Below are 17,308 nucleotides of genomic sequence, written 5' to 3'. Positions count from 1 at the left end.
TGCCACTGTCCTAGTTTAATTGTATTTTCAATTATTTTGTTCAAACACAGAATGAGGGTACATCTAGAAGGACAGAAGTGGATGAAGCACCTGAGGGAACAGGAACTTTAGGAGAAGAAACATCCATGGAGGACAGGCCCTCTGCTCCCAAACGAAAGGCCTCATCGCTGCTTGTGAGTTTGCTGGGACAGTCTTTCACTGACACTGAAGATACAGTAGAACCCAAGACCCCCTATGTCATTGCTAAGGAGAAAATGGAGGCATACTGTATCCATCTCTGCCTCTCACTGAGGACCCTTTGAACTGATGGCGTGTCCATGAGGTCACGTTTCCTCTGCTTTCTCGGCTGTCAAAGGCTGTTATTTTATGTTTGCATTTATTTTGTGCATTAAAAAACACTGCTGAAGTGCAGATTTAGTTTTTTGAATATTGAATATATTCTATAATATAAGTAGGTTTGGGCTCTTTTGGTTTGTAATTTAATTTCATGTTTATACATTTGTCAATATTTAAATGTTTTACAAGAAAGTACAATGCACTATAAGTATTTAAGTGACTGCTTGTATTTATTGAAAAAATTGTATACATGTGAAGTAAAATTAAGGATGCAGTGCATCGTCAACGCATCGAGATATCGAATTGAACTGACTCGATGACTTGATAATCGTAATCGAACCGAACCGTGAGACCAGTGTAGGTTCACACCCCTAATATATATATATATATATATATATATAGTCTTAGATTTTCCCCTACGCACTTGACTTAGGTTGAAGCGAGTGTCCTTGACACCTGAAAATATTATACTCAGTTGAGTTCACCTCTGAACGCAAGGGTTGACGCCAAAGAGTTGCTATTCTTGCCACATAAATAAAATGCCTGAGAATTATAGTTACCTGACCGCAAACTAACCCCGCCTAAGAGTCTCACAAAGAGTCAAATGACGTCTCGCCCCTTTTCGACACGGTGGCTGCGTTCGAAACCGCATACTCACTGAGTAGGTACTTAATTTCAATAAGTACTTACTTAACGAGCGCTAAGAGAGTAGGTACTTATAGCCAGATCTCATTAAGTATAAATGCGAGCAGTACATCATCCACCATGTTGACGTTATCATGTGACCTACAACGTTATCACAAGCGCAACAACTTAAAAGTTTTTTTTTTTTTTTTTTTTACTTAAAGATATGAGCGACTGGTTTAGTTCATCTATCTGTAAATATCTTGATATTGACGAAACTGGCTCATTTTGTGTCTTGTTGAAGAAACACCTTGCAATTTATTTTGTGAATACATTTATGGTTGATTTCTTATATTTTAAACCCTACTAATGTGACCTAGTTTTATCCTTAACGATATTATTTTTATTACGAAAACCCAAAATCGTCATCTCTTGAATATGTTGTTTATTTCTTTATTTTATCCACAATTTTTCATCCACAGCCAAAAATTGCTTAAATCTCCTTTTATGTTTCCCTCTTTTTTTTGTTGAATTTGTAAGTAACAAATAACAACAACAAAAAATCATTTTTTGTATGTATTATGATGAATTATTTAAAGTTATTTAACCTTGTCATTGTTCTTTTTTCCTGTGCATAAAATATCATATTATGATTTATGCAAACCCATTATATTTGTTATTTTATTCATTCATTGTTAAATATACAACCATGGTATATTTCCCTGATCTTGTATGTAACTAAGTTTGGCAATAAAAAAAAAATGATATGAGCGACAGGTGCACTAACACCTCACAACATCAGTAACTCGACAGCCCTACCTTGAATGGTTTTCCTAAGCGTTTGTAATGTTTGTAATGTCTGCACAAAGGAGACGGGTGGCTGCTCGAAGATCTCACCTTTGGAGAAAACTGTTGATTTTATACTCAAAAAATGTAAGTATCACTCCTTAAAAATTAATATTACCCCAGAACAAATTGTATTGCTAGGCCACCCCAAAACTTACACACAATAATAATGATAAATGCTGTCCAATACTTAATTATATTACCTTTGTTTTACTGAAAATTATATAATTTAATAAAACAATCAAAATGTAATTTGTTTTGTCATATGACAGAGCTATACATGAATACACTCTAGATAAATGCAGTGAAAACATTACAATTTTCAGTCAAGCAATGAATTAATGCATTAATTAAATAATTCTATTTTATTTACTGACAACAATAAGAAACATGAATAAATTAGTAAAAGAACAAATAAAAGTAACCATCAATACACAAATGCATATACAAGTCAACAACACATGAAACTTTATTCATGTGTATGTATGATATGCATTGTGTTGGACCTATTGATTTTTATTTGACAAAAAATAAATAAAAAAAATGCTCCTATGGGTGTCCATTTTTGTCCACGAAGGTGAGATAAAGGAGGTTTTTTTTTCACCCACTTCAAGGTCCCATGACATGGATTATTTTATTATTTTATAATGTTTCCTGAGGTGCCCTTATAATGTTAGTATGTTTTTAAGATCAAAAATTGTAATAATTTTGAAATAAAAGGCATTTTTCCTAGCCTGATTTTAGCCTCTGATCTGAACACTCTGTTTGAAGGGGCGTGTCTGCTGTGAGACTTAAATGTAAACGCCCACTGCTGTGATTGGCTGACATGCTTGCATATTCTTGAATACTTTTATAATTACAGCTATTATACGTTTTTACTATTACAGCTATCGAGATTAACGAATCGTGAGAAGTTTTTTAAGTATTTAGATCAATTCCCATTAGGGGTGGGCGATATAGCCTCAAAATTATATCACGATATTTCAATAATATTTGCGATAATGATATTTATGACGATATAGAAAAAAAAAATTAGACAATTTTTTTTATTACATTTATCTCACCTAAATGTTTGCTCACTCATTTCATTTTTACAATTGGGTAATTTTGTTTTTAAGAGTTTACACAACACAAGGAAGCTTGATTTCAATCTTTGAATTAAATTTTAAAAAGTAGCAAAAAATATATACAAAATAATAAAAATACAAATAAAGAGAAAAGTTTTTGGGTAGGTCTAACACTAGTATTCAGAAATACTACATAAAGTGAATAAGGTAATCAAATGTAAAATAACACTAGTCCTGAGTCCTGACTAAATTAAATACATAGGCTATTAATTCTGATTCCTTACAATTAAAGCTATCTTTTGTTGTTTTGACGACAACATTAATGACAGACACATATGGCTGCTGTCACTTTTAGAGCTAGTGCCCGGATCCATTACTGTTTTCATTATAATGTCTGTCACACTGTCACGCGCGTTTTATGCTTATTTCAGACATAACCGACTGTTTACGAATATACTAACCATGACCGGAATTTTAACACAATTTTGCGTGTTTTTTCCCCTGTTAAAGCGATATAATCTGCGAAAAAAAACTTTTTTTACTCGCGAGCTGTTTGTGAGACGGCTTTACTGTATGTGTGCACGCAGAGTAAACATCTCTCAGAGAGCGCGCGAGAGTACTGAAAAGTTTAAAATCGCAAATGTTTAAACTGATAAGACTTAAAAAGAAGTGAAAATGATAAACTTTAGATACGATGCAAGTGACAAAAGACAATTCCGTCATGTCCTGACTGCTAAACACAGTGTGGTATCGACGATTGACTTGTGCAACCCATTTTGAGAGCGAGAGAGAGAAGATGCTGCACCGCTGAACACTCACGCGGTTGGTAAAATTGCGTCTTGGAGAAAGTTTTAAAATGATTGATTTGATTTTATAATCTGTGTGGATTCATTTAGGCTACTCATACAATGTACAAGTGAATCAATGTTTGCGGGGGAATTTCCCGCATTATAAGTGGTAGACCTGCAGGAATTATTAAAATACTATTTAAGTAGCTCCTTTTTAGGTACTAAATCGTCATTGGAGGCTGACTTGCTGCTCTCGCGCTCAGACAGGTGTTGTTGTGCGTGCTAGGGAACGTAATGCGCCATACGTCATTGCGTCGCTATATCAGTGATATCACGATATGACACTTTTTTTATCATGTAAAAATGTATACCGGTATTATCATGGACGGTATGATATGGCACACCCCTAATTCCATCACATAAAAGGTTGCAGTGATGAGCACTGAGCAGATGACAGCCTGTTGAACGCGTGAATGAAGATCTTATCATTGCAATGCAGTTTTTGCACTCTCACTAATGATTTCAATCATGCAAACATGAGGTAAGTACAGTAAGAGCTTCGTTGTGCAGCGTAACAGTGTCATTGATTTCATAACGAGTTTTGGCAAGTGTCCAGATAAACTCGCACTGTGTGATTGACAGCTTGGGCGATTGGAAAGGGATTGTTCTTTGATCGCTTTCTGTATATATTTTTATCACAGTTTAAATAAGATTACTTTCACCCAACAGGCTGTCAAAAAAACGCGTCTCTGTAGGCAGCCTAGGCTCTGAGATCTGCACACAAAAACAATTGGTTTCACCACCACTCAAAACCAAAATAAAGTGTTCCAACCAATCACCGACAGGGGGTGGGTGTTGTGAGGTTTTGCGCTCGTGCATGGTGATGGCTGAATGCGAAGTCGGAGCTGAAGAAGAAGCCAGAGTCTATCAACGAACAAGATAAATTGAACATGGCTGAGTCAGTCCCCAAGAGGAGGAGGAGGATTAGGGCGAGGAAATATCGTATAGGTTATATAGTTATCGGGAAGGCTTTTGAAAGGTGGAGAGAACTTAAAGAACTGAAAATTTTTAAATCGGACGCCGAGGTTGCACTGTTTCTTCTGGACAGGTGAGTAGCTGCTAGTGCTGACTTGTTTGGATGTGAACTGTGTGTGAAAATATCCTTCTTGAAAAAATATGAGCGAAGCTCGACTAAACTTGGGTAGCTCTAGCTAACGTAGGCGACATTATGTACGAAACGGGAGGGAGGGGGCGAGCTAACTTGGTTTGTTTGGAATCTCGCTTCAAACACAAACAGAAGTGACGTCACCCACAATCGCTGATACAACCTTTAATGATAAAAAAATTCATTAAGTGAAATTTTCATGTAATGGGACCTTTCAAGGTGCTCTAAGTGATGTTGGGTGACGTCACTTCTTGTTGACGTTTAAAGTATTGTCAAACAAAACGGAAGGCTAGCTAGACCCTCCCTCCTCCTCATCCGCACACTAACCCCCCAAATCCTTCTTGTCGGTTATTGGCTGGAACAGTTTGTTATGTTTCGTGGTGCGGGTTAGCCCAGTTTGTTTTTGTTGCCATTTGTGGAGCCTGGGCTGTCTACAGAGACCGCATTTTTTTACAGTTTGTTCAGGGGACAGGCAGCTAGCGGATAGTGAGGAGATGTTTGCTGTATGTGACAAAAAATGTTTTGGCCGAAAAAACGTGTGACATCGCTTAGAGCACCTTTAACATTCGAGTCAATTTTTTTTGTGTGTTCAGTCACCAAGTTTTTGTAAGTCACCAATGCTGAGTCCCAATTCGCATACTATCCGTCCTAAATAGTATGCGAAACTAGAATTAGAACGTCCCAAATCGTAGCATGTTGAAATGAGTATTCCAAAGATACCCGGATGGTCTACTATTTCCGGTTAGAATTCGAAGTGCAGATCAATGCACACTCTAACGGCTAATATTGCCCACAACCCATTGCGTGCGGGAGGGAGGAGCTTTGCGGTGATGATGGTGATGTAAACCTGGCAGTCGGATGCAGCAGCGGAGATGCGCCCTCAGTTTTTAAGTGTAAGAATTCAAATGTTTAACCCTAATTAAAGTTATATTTTATTGTCTCGTAATATTAATGGGTTTATGTTGTGCCAAAAAAGTACCGTGTTTATCTTGTAGGGTCCGATGAAGATACCGAGCGCCTCATTGGGGTTTATCAGGCTACAAAACAATAAATAAAAAGGCTCTAGTACAGTGTCATGCAAGTGTCTTTTTTTATGTATTTCTTTTGATGTTTCTGTCTGACTTATTTGTAGTAATACTGTGGCTGTACATATGTTAACTTTATCAGTCCAACCAAAGAAAAATGGTTACTACACTTTTACTATAGTAAAAGCATGGTTCATTTTCATCGGGGTATTTTTAAGTATTATACATAAGTATAAGATTAAGTATAAAATACGTTAAACAATAGTTACACTATAAACTTTAAATATTTTAACTCAGAAAATAAGTAACGCTAGCTTTCGTTACACACATTTGCACATGAACGTCAGAGACGCCTCACAAACGACCTGCGTTTGGTTGATCTACGACGACGCCCTGCTTCACTCCTCAATTTGGTAAACACATTGTAAATGTATTGTGGAAAAAAAGATGGGAATAGTAAATAAAATTATATTGGATATATAAGAATGAATGAAATGTTAAATGTTTTGTTAACAGTCGCGGTGTGCGTAACTAGGCAACCACGTTCAAGTTCACGTTGCATGACATCATCGAAGTATGTCCCAGAACGTGCATACTTTTTGCTACACACTCAAAAGTATGTACTTTTTCATCACAAAAAAGTACATACTTTTAGGTCGTAGTATAAGTAGGCGAATTGGGACTCAGCCCAAGTCTTGTACCGCTCAGATTAAGGAAAGTATTTTTAAAAAAATAAATAAAAATTATTTTACCCATATTTGTCCTGAATACGGTTTTAAAGAGAACAAAAAAATACTTTTTTTTTTTTGGTGTAAAACATGACACTTTATTATAAGAGGAAATTTCTGAGGAAAAAAAAACCTATTCAAAAAATATTAATTTGGTAAATTGCCATTACGTGTTTATACAGTTAGAATATCACTGTAAAAAATTTATTTGCCCATTATTTATTTATTTTTTAGTTCTGTTTAATCAATTGTTCATATTGTCATATTGTCTCCATTGTTGCACATTTATTAATAACTAGAATTATCTTTGCTCATTTATGTTCCCTGTCAATATGCACAAGTGTTCCTGGTGTGGTGTTCCCCAATCCTGCACATTTTTGCACGACTCCTTAATCAAACACACGATTCAGGTCATCAGCTCATTAGTACAGTGCAAGGCTGGAAAAACAGAGGGTAACTCTCTGAGAGAACAAAGGAAATTAACATTTGAACTCTCTCTTGTGAAACTAGCACCATCGAGACACAATCACACCTGAGTTGACCGCCTCCCAATTTACACATCATTCCCTTCACCCATCCCCACCAAAATTCACCCAACAATCTATGGTTTAATGTGAATAAGTATCATACAGTATTACACATGTTTGGTATCATTTGAAATGTCTCAGTGCGACTGAGTATAGTTGAGATTAAACAACTCTGACAGTCTGGGGGAAATGTTGATACCCAAGTATGTAATGTTGCCGGTGTGGAGTGGAAGAGAAGAATTATGAGCTGTGGAATCCCAGGCGTCCTCAGAAAGGGGTAGTACTGTTGATTTATTCCAGTTTATTGTATAATCAGATTTTATTACCGTATTTTCCAGACTATAAGTCGCACTTTTTTTGATAGTTTGGCTGGTCCTGCGACTTATATAGTCAGGCGTGACTTATATATCAAAATTAATTCATACTAACTGACAAGAGAAAACATTTACATCTACAGCCGCGAGAGGGCGCTCTATTTTGCTCCTGTAGCCTAAAAAATTAACTGAAAACAACTGAAAAACTGTTAACTGAAATATTAACTTAAAGACAACTGAGAAAGACTGAACACAAACAAAATGCCCCCAAAAAGAAAATCCCATTCTGCAGATTACAAACTGCAGGTAGTAAAATATGCAGCCGAAAACGGTAATCGAGCAGCAGAAAGAAAGTTTGAGTGAGTGAGAAACTTGTGAAGGACTGGCAAAAAGCAGAGGTTACTTTAACTGTAATGAAGAAAACAAAGAAAGCTAATCGCGGGCTGAAAGCAAGATGGCCAGAGCTGGAGGAACGAGTCCACAGATGGGTGCTTGAACAACGTTCTGCCGGGAGAGGCTTGTCAATGGTGCAGCGCCCTGGTAGTTGCCAAGGAGATGAATATAAATGACTTTGCAGGCGGGCCTTCTTGGTGTTACCGCTTCATGCAACACAACCACTTCTCTATCAGAGCACAGACAACGTTGTGTCAGAAAGTTCGCTGAAAAGCAGGTAACTGAACACAACGTGTCACCGGATCATATTATCAACATGGACGAGGTCTCCCTCACGTTTGATATCCCCATGGGCCGAAGTGTCGCAGAGAAAGGGCAGAAAAGTGTAGTTAACTGGTCATGAGAAATCACACTTCACAGTGGTGCTGGCATGTTGTGTAGATGGATCGAATTTTCCACCGATGGTCATTTTCAAACGGAAAACCATGCCCAAAGACGAATCTCCCCCCACAGTTGTCGTGGCTGTGAACGAGAAAGGGTGGATGAATCAAGAATGATGAACATTTGGCTTACAAAGTGCTAAACTAAGCGTCCTGATGGCTTCTTTAAAACATGCAAAGCTCTGCTTGTGATGGACAGTATGCGAGCGCACATAACTCCACAGTTCAAAGATATAATAAAAGCTTGCAACTCCATACCTGTCATCATCCCTGGAGGCTTAACCAAAGTACTCCAGCCACTCGACATCTCAGTGAACCGGAGCTTTAAGGCAGTTTTGCGTCGCCTGTGGGAGGAGTGGATGGTGAATGGAGAGCTTCACGGCAACCGGAAGGATGCACCATGCAACTTTCCAGCAAGTCCTTGGATCAGGGTATATGCAGGAATCATAGAGATGAATTTACTACCTTTTACTACCTTTTTTACCACCTCCACAATATTTTTTACTACCAACACGACATCAAGCAGCAGCCCTTTTTTTGGGGGTGTGGGGTGGGAGGGGTATGCAAAGCACCACTTACTACTTACTATAAGGTATAAGTGTGATAAGGTAACACCCATCATACATATTAAGTACACTAATGTTTAATTGTGATCATTAAGTATTGTCATTGTTATAATTATGTTTTTTTTGTAGTGTCGAGTTGAGTTTCAGTTGTCCTTATCTTAACCCTAGCCCTTGAGTTATCCTAACCACAGCCCTTAGCCCTAATAAGGTGAATAATAACCTTGGCACTTTGTCATTGCTATCAACTCCGACTCACTCAGGGCTCGACATTAAGCCTTTTCATGTGCTTGTCGTTTGGAAAAGTAAATCTGTCATTCACTTGTCCGAGTAAAAAAGTTGCTTGTCCGGAATTTTTTTGGTGTGTGTGTGCTGTAAATATCATTTATTCTGAAGAAATATCCTCATCTGTGTTCAATCAGCTCTGATATATTTAAATCTGCATATTGTCATATCTGCACATGATGTATGAATATACAAATAAGAAACGTTGGAAAGAATGATACTTTTAAACATGAAAGTAAACCGCCAGTAGGAGGCGGCAGGCAACCGTCTTAATGAGCGAGTCATTGAGTCATTCATTCAAACGATTCGTTCAAACAACTGATTCATTCAAGAATGAGACCTGTTTATGAATGGGACATTGAATCTTTGACTCCGCCAATTCGTTCAAAACGCTGAATCATTCAGTAATGAAACACGGTTAAGTGTTGCTGTGAGATGCGATACAGTTCTGCTGTGATCTTAGTTTGGAACTACTTTTGCTGCTGAAACAGAACAAAAACAGTCAATATTGTGTTTAAAATGTAAGTGACTTAATTTGAACTGTTTATTGAACTGTTGTATCAAAAGCAATGTCACATTTTCAGTCGTGATGGTACTCAAGAAAACAGCACTCGTCTTGTGAGGTTGCTAAACTGTATCATATGTTAAAAATATTAAAACACATTTTGAATTTTGACACTGGCAGTATGTTGTTAACTGAGTTTAAACTGAGTTTACATTTGTTTGGACTTCTCTTCGAGAGGCTGCGCGAGCCTCAACAGCGCAACCTTGTTAACGTCAGTAATACTTATCCACTATCGATCGCAACTTACAATAAATATAATACAATCAGAATCATTCTCTCATTTTAGTGATTCCCTAGTTATTTTTTTTTTTTTTTGTTATTGACGTTTAATCAGGCTACTTGTCCGGTCGGGCAAGTAAAATTCTCTTTTACTTGTCCCTTAAAAAAAATCCACTTGTCCCGGACAAGCGGACAAGCGTTAATGTCGAGCCCATCAGGTCCTGTTGTTAGCACCGTATATATTTTTAAATTATGCTAGATGAAGTTAAAATATGGAGACACAAATATTAAGCAAAAAAATGTAAACTCATACTACCTTTCAAGGGCCTTAAATTTGATAGATTCTTTTTACTACCGCGCGGACACCCTGTTACATGGCAGTTAGGGCACTGGTGCATCGATCACAGAATACTTGAAGCTCACCCACAAAAGTTTCACAGAATTCCCTCAAGTCAATATCTCTCAACCACTGGCAAACTTGGACAGAAGTCCAACTTTTGAAGTCTGTCATAACACCCTGAATATGATTGATAAAGTCTGTAATACAAACACAGTCCAAATAATTAAATGAAGGACAACTGCAGATTTTTTTTTACATTGCTAAGATGCTGCGTGGAGGTAGATGGACCCTAATCTGTATGTAAATCCCCATCCAAATTCTATTAAAGGACAATCTTTTTTTATTATCTTTCCTTAAACTGATGAGTTGAAATGTTTTCTGGTTCTGTGTTTCAGTGATGCGTGTAAAAGGGGTTTGTCTACAAGTTTGTCAAGTAGGTTCCTCCTTCCTGTTGAGCCACATTCCTGCTTAGTTCGTGCTTCAAATAAAAGAAAACTAATTCTTTTTTTTTTTCTTTTTTTTACTTATAATTGGCTTATATATTGTTCATAAGCAAGGATTAAAACCTCCAACTGTGTTTCACTGAAGTATGTCGCTCGCTTTTTTTCTCCCTGGGAAAAACCTCAGACCCCAGAGTGTTAAAAGTACACTATCTAACTTCTAGTGTTTAATAAAACTGCACGTGTCTTGCGGAAGAACATCGTAGCCAGAGCTACTTTTCTCTGTTTATGTATATGAAGAGTCAAGCAGGTACTAGGACAGTCCACAGCATTTGTCTTCCTGCCAGGTCTAAAATAGGCAGGTCTAAAATATTATATTTATAAAATAAACACTTATTATAGGCGTACTGTAGCCATTCAGGATGAGACTCATGGATTCATAATGCACTTGCTCATTATATTCATTTTGAGCAAAAAGAAAGTTTCATACTGTACCTTTAATAATGTAATGTTATGTAAGCCTATGACCACAATTGTAAGTTTCTGTTTCCCTAAACTGATGAGTTGAAATGTTTTCTGGTTCTGTGTTTCAGTGACGCGTGTAAAAGGGGTTCATCAATAAGTTTGACAAGTAGGTTTTCATCCCTCCTGTAGAGCCACATTCCTGCTTAGTTTCATTTCGTGCTTCAAATAATAGAAAACGTATTCTGTGCCAATACAAGGTATGTTGGTGTCACATGTACAGGGCTGCCAACTCTCAGGAATTCTCATGAGACTCACGCAATTGATACTTTTGACATCGGACACCTGTCAGACAACACAAAACCATGAAGTGGTACAGAAATATTCTTCTACACTAGGGATGCTCATTTCGATTAATTTTCCCGACCGACAACCGCCGCTCGTTAATCGATTATTAACCGTTAACTGATAAGATTATAATATTGAATTGACAGCCGATCTAACCAATCATAATCCGCCATTTTGTCCGACAAAGCAGTCAGGAGAGATAACGTTAGCTAGCAGATTAACATGGGAGGATTTGAACTTGAAAAACGGAATGTACTGACGCCTTTCCGCGGTTTAAAACAACATTCCTTCTTATGTTCATTCATGTTTATTTGATGCTATAGAAGGAAGAGATGATCGGTTCACGAGCAGCTTTAACGGATGCTCTTCTACAGCGATCTGTCAGAGACATTTAAGATCCACAAAACGGTATGTAGCCTATTGTATCGTTTAAATTTATTTTAAAAAATGACCAAATTTGAAAGGTGAGACTTTGTTTAATATGTTTAATATCAGAAGTAACCAGAGGTGTCAAGTAACGAAGTACAAATACTTCGTTACTGTACTTAAGTAGAGTTTTTAGGTATCTTTACTTTACTCTACTATTTATTTTTTTGCCAACTTTTTACTTCTACTCCTTACATTTAAACGTAATTATCTGTACTTTCTACTCCTTACATTTTAAAAACAAGCTCGTTACTCTAGTATTTTTTTTTTTTTTTTTTTTTTTTCAACGCCAGATAGACTGATTTCGAGCGTCATTGGATGAGGCACAGACACCCATAACATTCAGAGATGTCATTGGTGTGTGGGCTGTCCATCTTTTCTGCGCATGGCACGAAACGAAGTGCACGTTCAAACCGCGGCAAATGTGCCAGAAAGAGATTCAGTTGGCAAGAGCATGTCTGTCGAAATGTCCGAAGCGTCTGAAAGCACAGAGAACGTTGGTAGTAGTTCTAGTGATGGCGACCAGCAAAACCTTCCACATCCCTGGCCTTACCTCAAAGAATTGTTCGAAATCGTCGGGAGCAAAAACGACTCGTGGAGAATGCACTGCAAACTTTGTGAACCAAAGAACCATGTGCTTTTGGCTTTCAAGAACTCGCCTTCCAATTTGAAGAAACATGTAGAGGTAAGCTGTTTTCTTTGTTATTATTATATTAATTCATTTTAGAGTAGGCCTAAGCTAATATTGGTCGATTTACAATGTTTGCTTTGGCTTGGCTAGCATGCCGAGACATGCTTTGGGGCTAACGTTAGCAGTTGCTTAACGTTACTGAAGAGTCCCAAGTTAGCAGGTAACGTTAGCCTGTATTAGTTCGGTCATGTTTGAAAATATGCTGGCGTGTGTTGCTGCAAAGTGCTGCGGGAAACCCTGTAATACTAAGCTATTAATATTCAGTATGTATTAGGGGTGGATTGTATTCGTATTGAACCGAAACGGTACGGGCGTCACGGGTCGGTGCATGAATATAATACACGGAAGAATACACAATATAAAAATAAATAAAACTCGCGTGCAAATTAATTAATCTAATGCGGACCTACTGTTAGATACGGGGGTTCTTTATGGACACCTAATCTGTAGCTCCGAGAGAGAGAGGCGCATTCGAAAAGTCGCCAAGTGTTTACTTATATTTGTGTGTGTGTGTGTGTGTGTGTGTGTCTGTGAGGCGCGGGCGCGATTGAACAGTGGAAACATTAGAACATACTCCATCACTTTGTTTAGGGCATCATTCAAACTGCAAAGTGTTTGTTACTGTTAATTAATTTTAAGGAAAACAAATATATTAATCTGAAATGTAGCAATTTAATTTTCAATTCATTCAGATACAAAATTACATATCTCAAGGTCTTTTTGTCTTTTTATTAATTTAATTAATAAACTAATTATATAAAACTATTGTCAGTGCACTACAAATAAACTGGTTCTATGCCTTTACTTTACTAATAAAACTTATTTAAAAAATACAAGGCTTAAGTAATTTATTTTCCTTTGGTGGTACAGCCTGAGACATGCACAAGCTTGCATTTTTCTTCTGCATTTTTGTTTTGCTTTTCCCTCCATTGTACCGAACCGTGATGTCTGAACTGAGGTATGAACCAAACTGTGACTTCTGTGTACCGTTCCACCCCTAGTATGTATCAGTGGTACCCACAAGAAATGTGTTAGTTAAGTTAGGTGCTATTCATATCAGCCCTTTGTCACATTTGTTTTGAGTGGCCCTGTTGGTTTCAATGCAGTTTAAATTCAATGCTTTGAGGTCATGCCTATTCTTTCCATTTCCTCACCCAACTTAATGCACTTTTTTTTTTTTTTTTTTTTTTTTTTTTTACAATTTAGTCAAGATGAGAAGTGTGAGGAAAGGTGGCCGTCCTAATTGGAAAGCACAGGGAGAAATGTAGCTAGATATACAAAGTATATCAGGATGATAATGTGTGTTTTTGTAAATGATTCAACGATGCATATTTTTCCACAGAGAAAACACCCTAATCATCTGGAGAGATACAAAACTTTAACTTCAAACGCCCTAAGAAGAAAGCCAGAAGGAGCACCAGATGAAAGCCCACCATCCAAGCAAGCTAAGTTATGGGAAACCAGAAGAGTGTCCCAGGCCAGTTTGGATAAATCAGTCCTCCATTTTATCATAGAAGGCCTTCACCCACCTAATGTAGTTGAGCAGCAGGGTTTCATAGATCTTGTACATCTTCTCCAGCCCAATATTAAAGTGATTTCACGCAACACTGTTGTGAACAAAGTAGAGAAGGCTTCCCTGGAAATGAAAAACAATCTGAAAACCGCTCTAAGTGAACTTCAGTTCATTGCCACTACAACTGACTGCTGGACAGCTTACAGGCGTGGATTCATTGGTGTCACAGCACATTGGATAGACCCCCAGACTATGACGAGATGTTGCGCTGCCCTAGCCTGCAGACAGCTTAAAGGTTCTCATACTTTTTCTGTCCTTGCCAGTGCTCTGAACGATATCCACAGTGAATTTAATATTCGTGAAAAGATAACCCGCACCACAACTGATAATGGCTCAAATTTCGTAAAAGCTTTTAGGGTTTATGGTCAGACTGATGAAAATAACAATTTAGCAGCAGAGAGTGGTAAAGGAGATGATGATGATGAATATGATGATGAAGAGCAGGATAACACTGAGAGCATGGAGTTTGTTGAAGCTGGAGCCATACTGGATGAGGACGACTGCCTGGAATATCAGCTTCCGAAACACCATCGCTGCGCCTGCCACCTACTCAACTTGGTGTCAACAACTGATGTTGAGGAGGCAAATAGTAACACGGTTTACAAAAGGGTCTCACGCTCAACATTCTCAAAGTGCTGGAGTCTGTGGAATAAAAGTGCAAGATCCACCACAGCAGCAGAGATCATTGAGGAGACTTGCAAACTCCAGCTCTTGAGGCCAAATGCAACAAGATGGAACTCCCTTTTCTTAGCAGTGGAAAGGATTGTGAGAATTGCCAGAGAACATGGAGAACGGGCCATTGCAGCTGTCTGCAGTGCACTGAAGATACCCATGTATGTACCTGCCCTTTTTTATTTTTTAAAAGCTGAACTAAATCTGGTTGGCTGCCAACATTTATTTATTTCTATATATGAAAAACTGTAAAACACAAATAGTCTCTAAAAGTAGTCTCTAATGATTGTTTTTTTTAATAATTAGACCCTTCCAATTGAAGCTGTTCCATGAAATAAATGTGATGATTTTTAATTTTTTTATTTGTTGTTTGAACAGGTTTACTCCTGTCGAGCTTGCCTTTCTGTCCGAATATGCAAAGACTATGAGCCCAGTTGCAAAGGCTCTTGACGTACTTCAGGGAGAGACCAATGTGCAAATGGGATGGTTGGTCCCTACAATAACCCTACTCAAGACTAAGCTCCAGAACCTTCACATTTCTTCCAAGTTCTGTAGGCCATTGATTGATGCACTTTTAGCAGGACTTGAAAAACGATTTGGACAAATGCTTAAAGATCCGGAGCTGATAGCCGCGGCTATTCTAGTCCCCAAATTCAAGACGTGCTGGACAAGTGATGAACAAATCATAAAACTTGGTAAGTGTTGTACTGTTTGCTTTATGCTATTAATAGAGGAAAGTTCTGCATTTGAACTGCAATTGATCTCTAACATACCAAGCAATCCAAATAGCAATATGTGTCCTTATGTAAGCCATAAGTTGATCAAAATCATTGAGCCATCTTTCAGTGTTGTAATTTCATTGTTGTAATCCAATTCCATGGTTCAATTTGGTCCTAATTTTGTTTTTATATTTCAAAGGCCTTGACTATATCAAAAGATACTTGAAAGACCAAACTGTGGAGAATCAAGGTGAGAGCTCCCATTCTTCAGAGGAGGAGGACTTCTTTTCTGCAATCAAACAGACCAGTTCTCAAGAAAGTGCTAAACAGCTGAAGACTTACCTTGGATGCCCAGGTGATACAGTAGATACACTTAAGTCTTTTCCGGCAGTATGCAACCTGTCATTGAGGCTTAACACAGCACTACCAGCCTCAGCAGCCTGCGAGAGACTGTTTAGTTCAGCAGGACTGATCTTCAGACCGAAAAGGGCACGTATTGATTCTAAGAACTTTGAAAACCAGCTTCTTTTGAAGCTAAACAGAAGATTCTGGTGATTTGTATAGGGTATGTCAATGTATTCTTTCTGTCATACACAAACACAGGAATACTGACGTACACACACACACACACACACTTTCTTTCTTTCTTTCTTTCTTTCTTTCTTTCTTTCTTTCTTTCCCTCTCTTTTTCTCTCTTTCACACACACACACACACACACACACACACACACACACACACACACACACACACACACACACACACACACACAATCAACACAAACACTCTTTTTGTGTTCCACACAGACTGACATGCACATTTGTTCTCGTCCCAAGTCAAGCACTTCAGGCTACAGAGACTGTTTTGATATGTAGCATTTGTCCACTTTTATAGCCTGTTTTTTTAAGGGAATTATGGACATGTACATCACACAGGCATAATTACAATAATTCTCTCTCTCTCTCTCACACACACACACACACACACACACAGACACAGACACACACACACACACACACACACACACACACACACACACAGTCACACCAACAGACACACTTTTTGTTCCACATGGACTGACATGCACTTTTGTTCTTGCACAAAGTCCCAAGTCAAGCACTTCAGGCTTCAGAGACTGTTCTGATATGTACCTAGGGTACGCTTTAGTAAGTTACTCCCAAGTTTTTGATGGGACTCAGGGAATAATGCACAAGATGTATACCACTGCCACAAATACACTCACTGCACATACAAAATGTACATTATTGCACTCTCCTACTCTCCTAGTGCCATGTGCAAAACTTTGCTTTTGTTTTTGGTAGTGTTTCTCTGTATACAGCATATGAGTTACTCCATGTTTTGAAGGGGTTTCTTTTGCATAGGTTTGCAATCTCAGTTTGAAGTCTCTGTCTCTCTTTTTGTCCACCCACACTCAAATGTATGCAGTATATTTCTCTCCTTAACACATACTGACAAGCACACTCCTTAATACACAGACACTCAAGTCACAGTCATTTGCTGCTAAAATAATGTTCTGATAGTTTTGCCGGCCAGGGTATGTCTTGAATATTACTACCTCAGTTTGAATGTCTATTTGCATTCCAATAAAGTTTGAGGAAAACATGCCCATCGAGTTTGTTGTCTTTGAGGGCATTGTTTTTGTTTGATATGTTTCACCGTGTCTTGGGATTCATGTAGCACTAATCAGTTGTTAAATTAAGCTTCTATTTCTAACAGTTGTCAATGATACGAGG

At 38.0% G+C, this 17,308-nt stretch overlaps 1 protein-coding gene across 1 annotated transcript; it reads left to right on the top strand.

The window, feature by feature from the left end:
* Nucleotides 1-14,590: 14,590 nt before the first annotated feature.
* Nucleotides 14,591-16,203, top strand: LOC311081195 (zinc finger BED domain-containing protein 4-like). The gene is made up of 3 exons (XM_084111606.1): nt 14,591-14,998; nt 15,216-15,532; nt 15,756-16,203. Exons 1-3 carry the CDS (start codon nt 14,625-14,627, stop codon nt 16,109-16,111), a joined length of 1,047 nt encoding a protein of 348 aa, XP_083967732.1. The 5' UTR covers nt 14,591-14,624; the 3' UTR covers nt 16,112-16,203.
* Nucleotides 16,204-17,308: the final 1,105 nt, after the last annotated feature.

This window comes from Abramis brama, assembly GCF_963993115.1.
Source record: "Abramis brama genome assembly, chromosome: 4".
NCBI lineage: Eukaryota > Metazoa > Chordata > Actinopteri > Cypriniformes > Leuciscidae > Abramis > Abramis brama.
The sequence above is the reverse complement of the archived record's forward strand: the minus strand, read 5'-3'. Positions and strand labels throughout refer to the sequence as shown.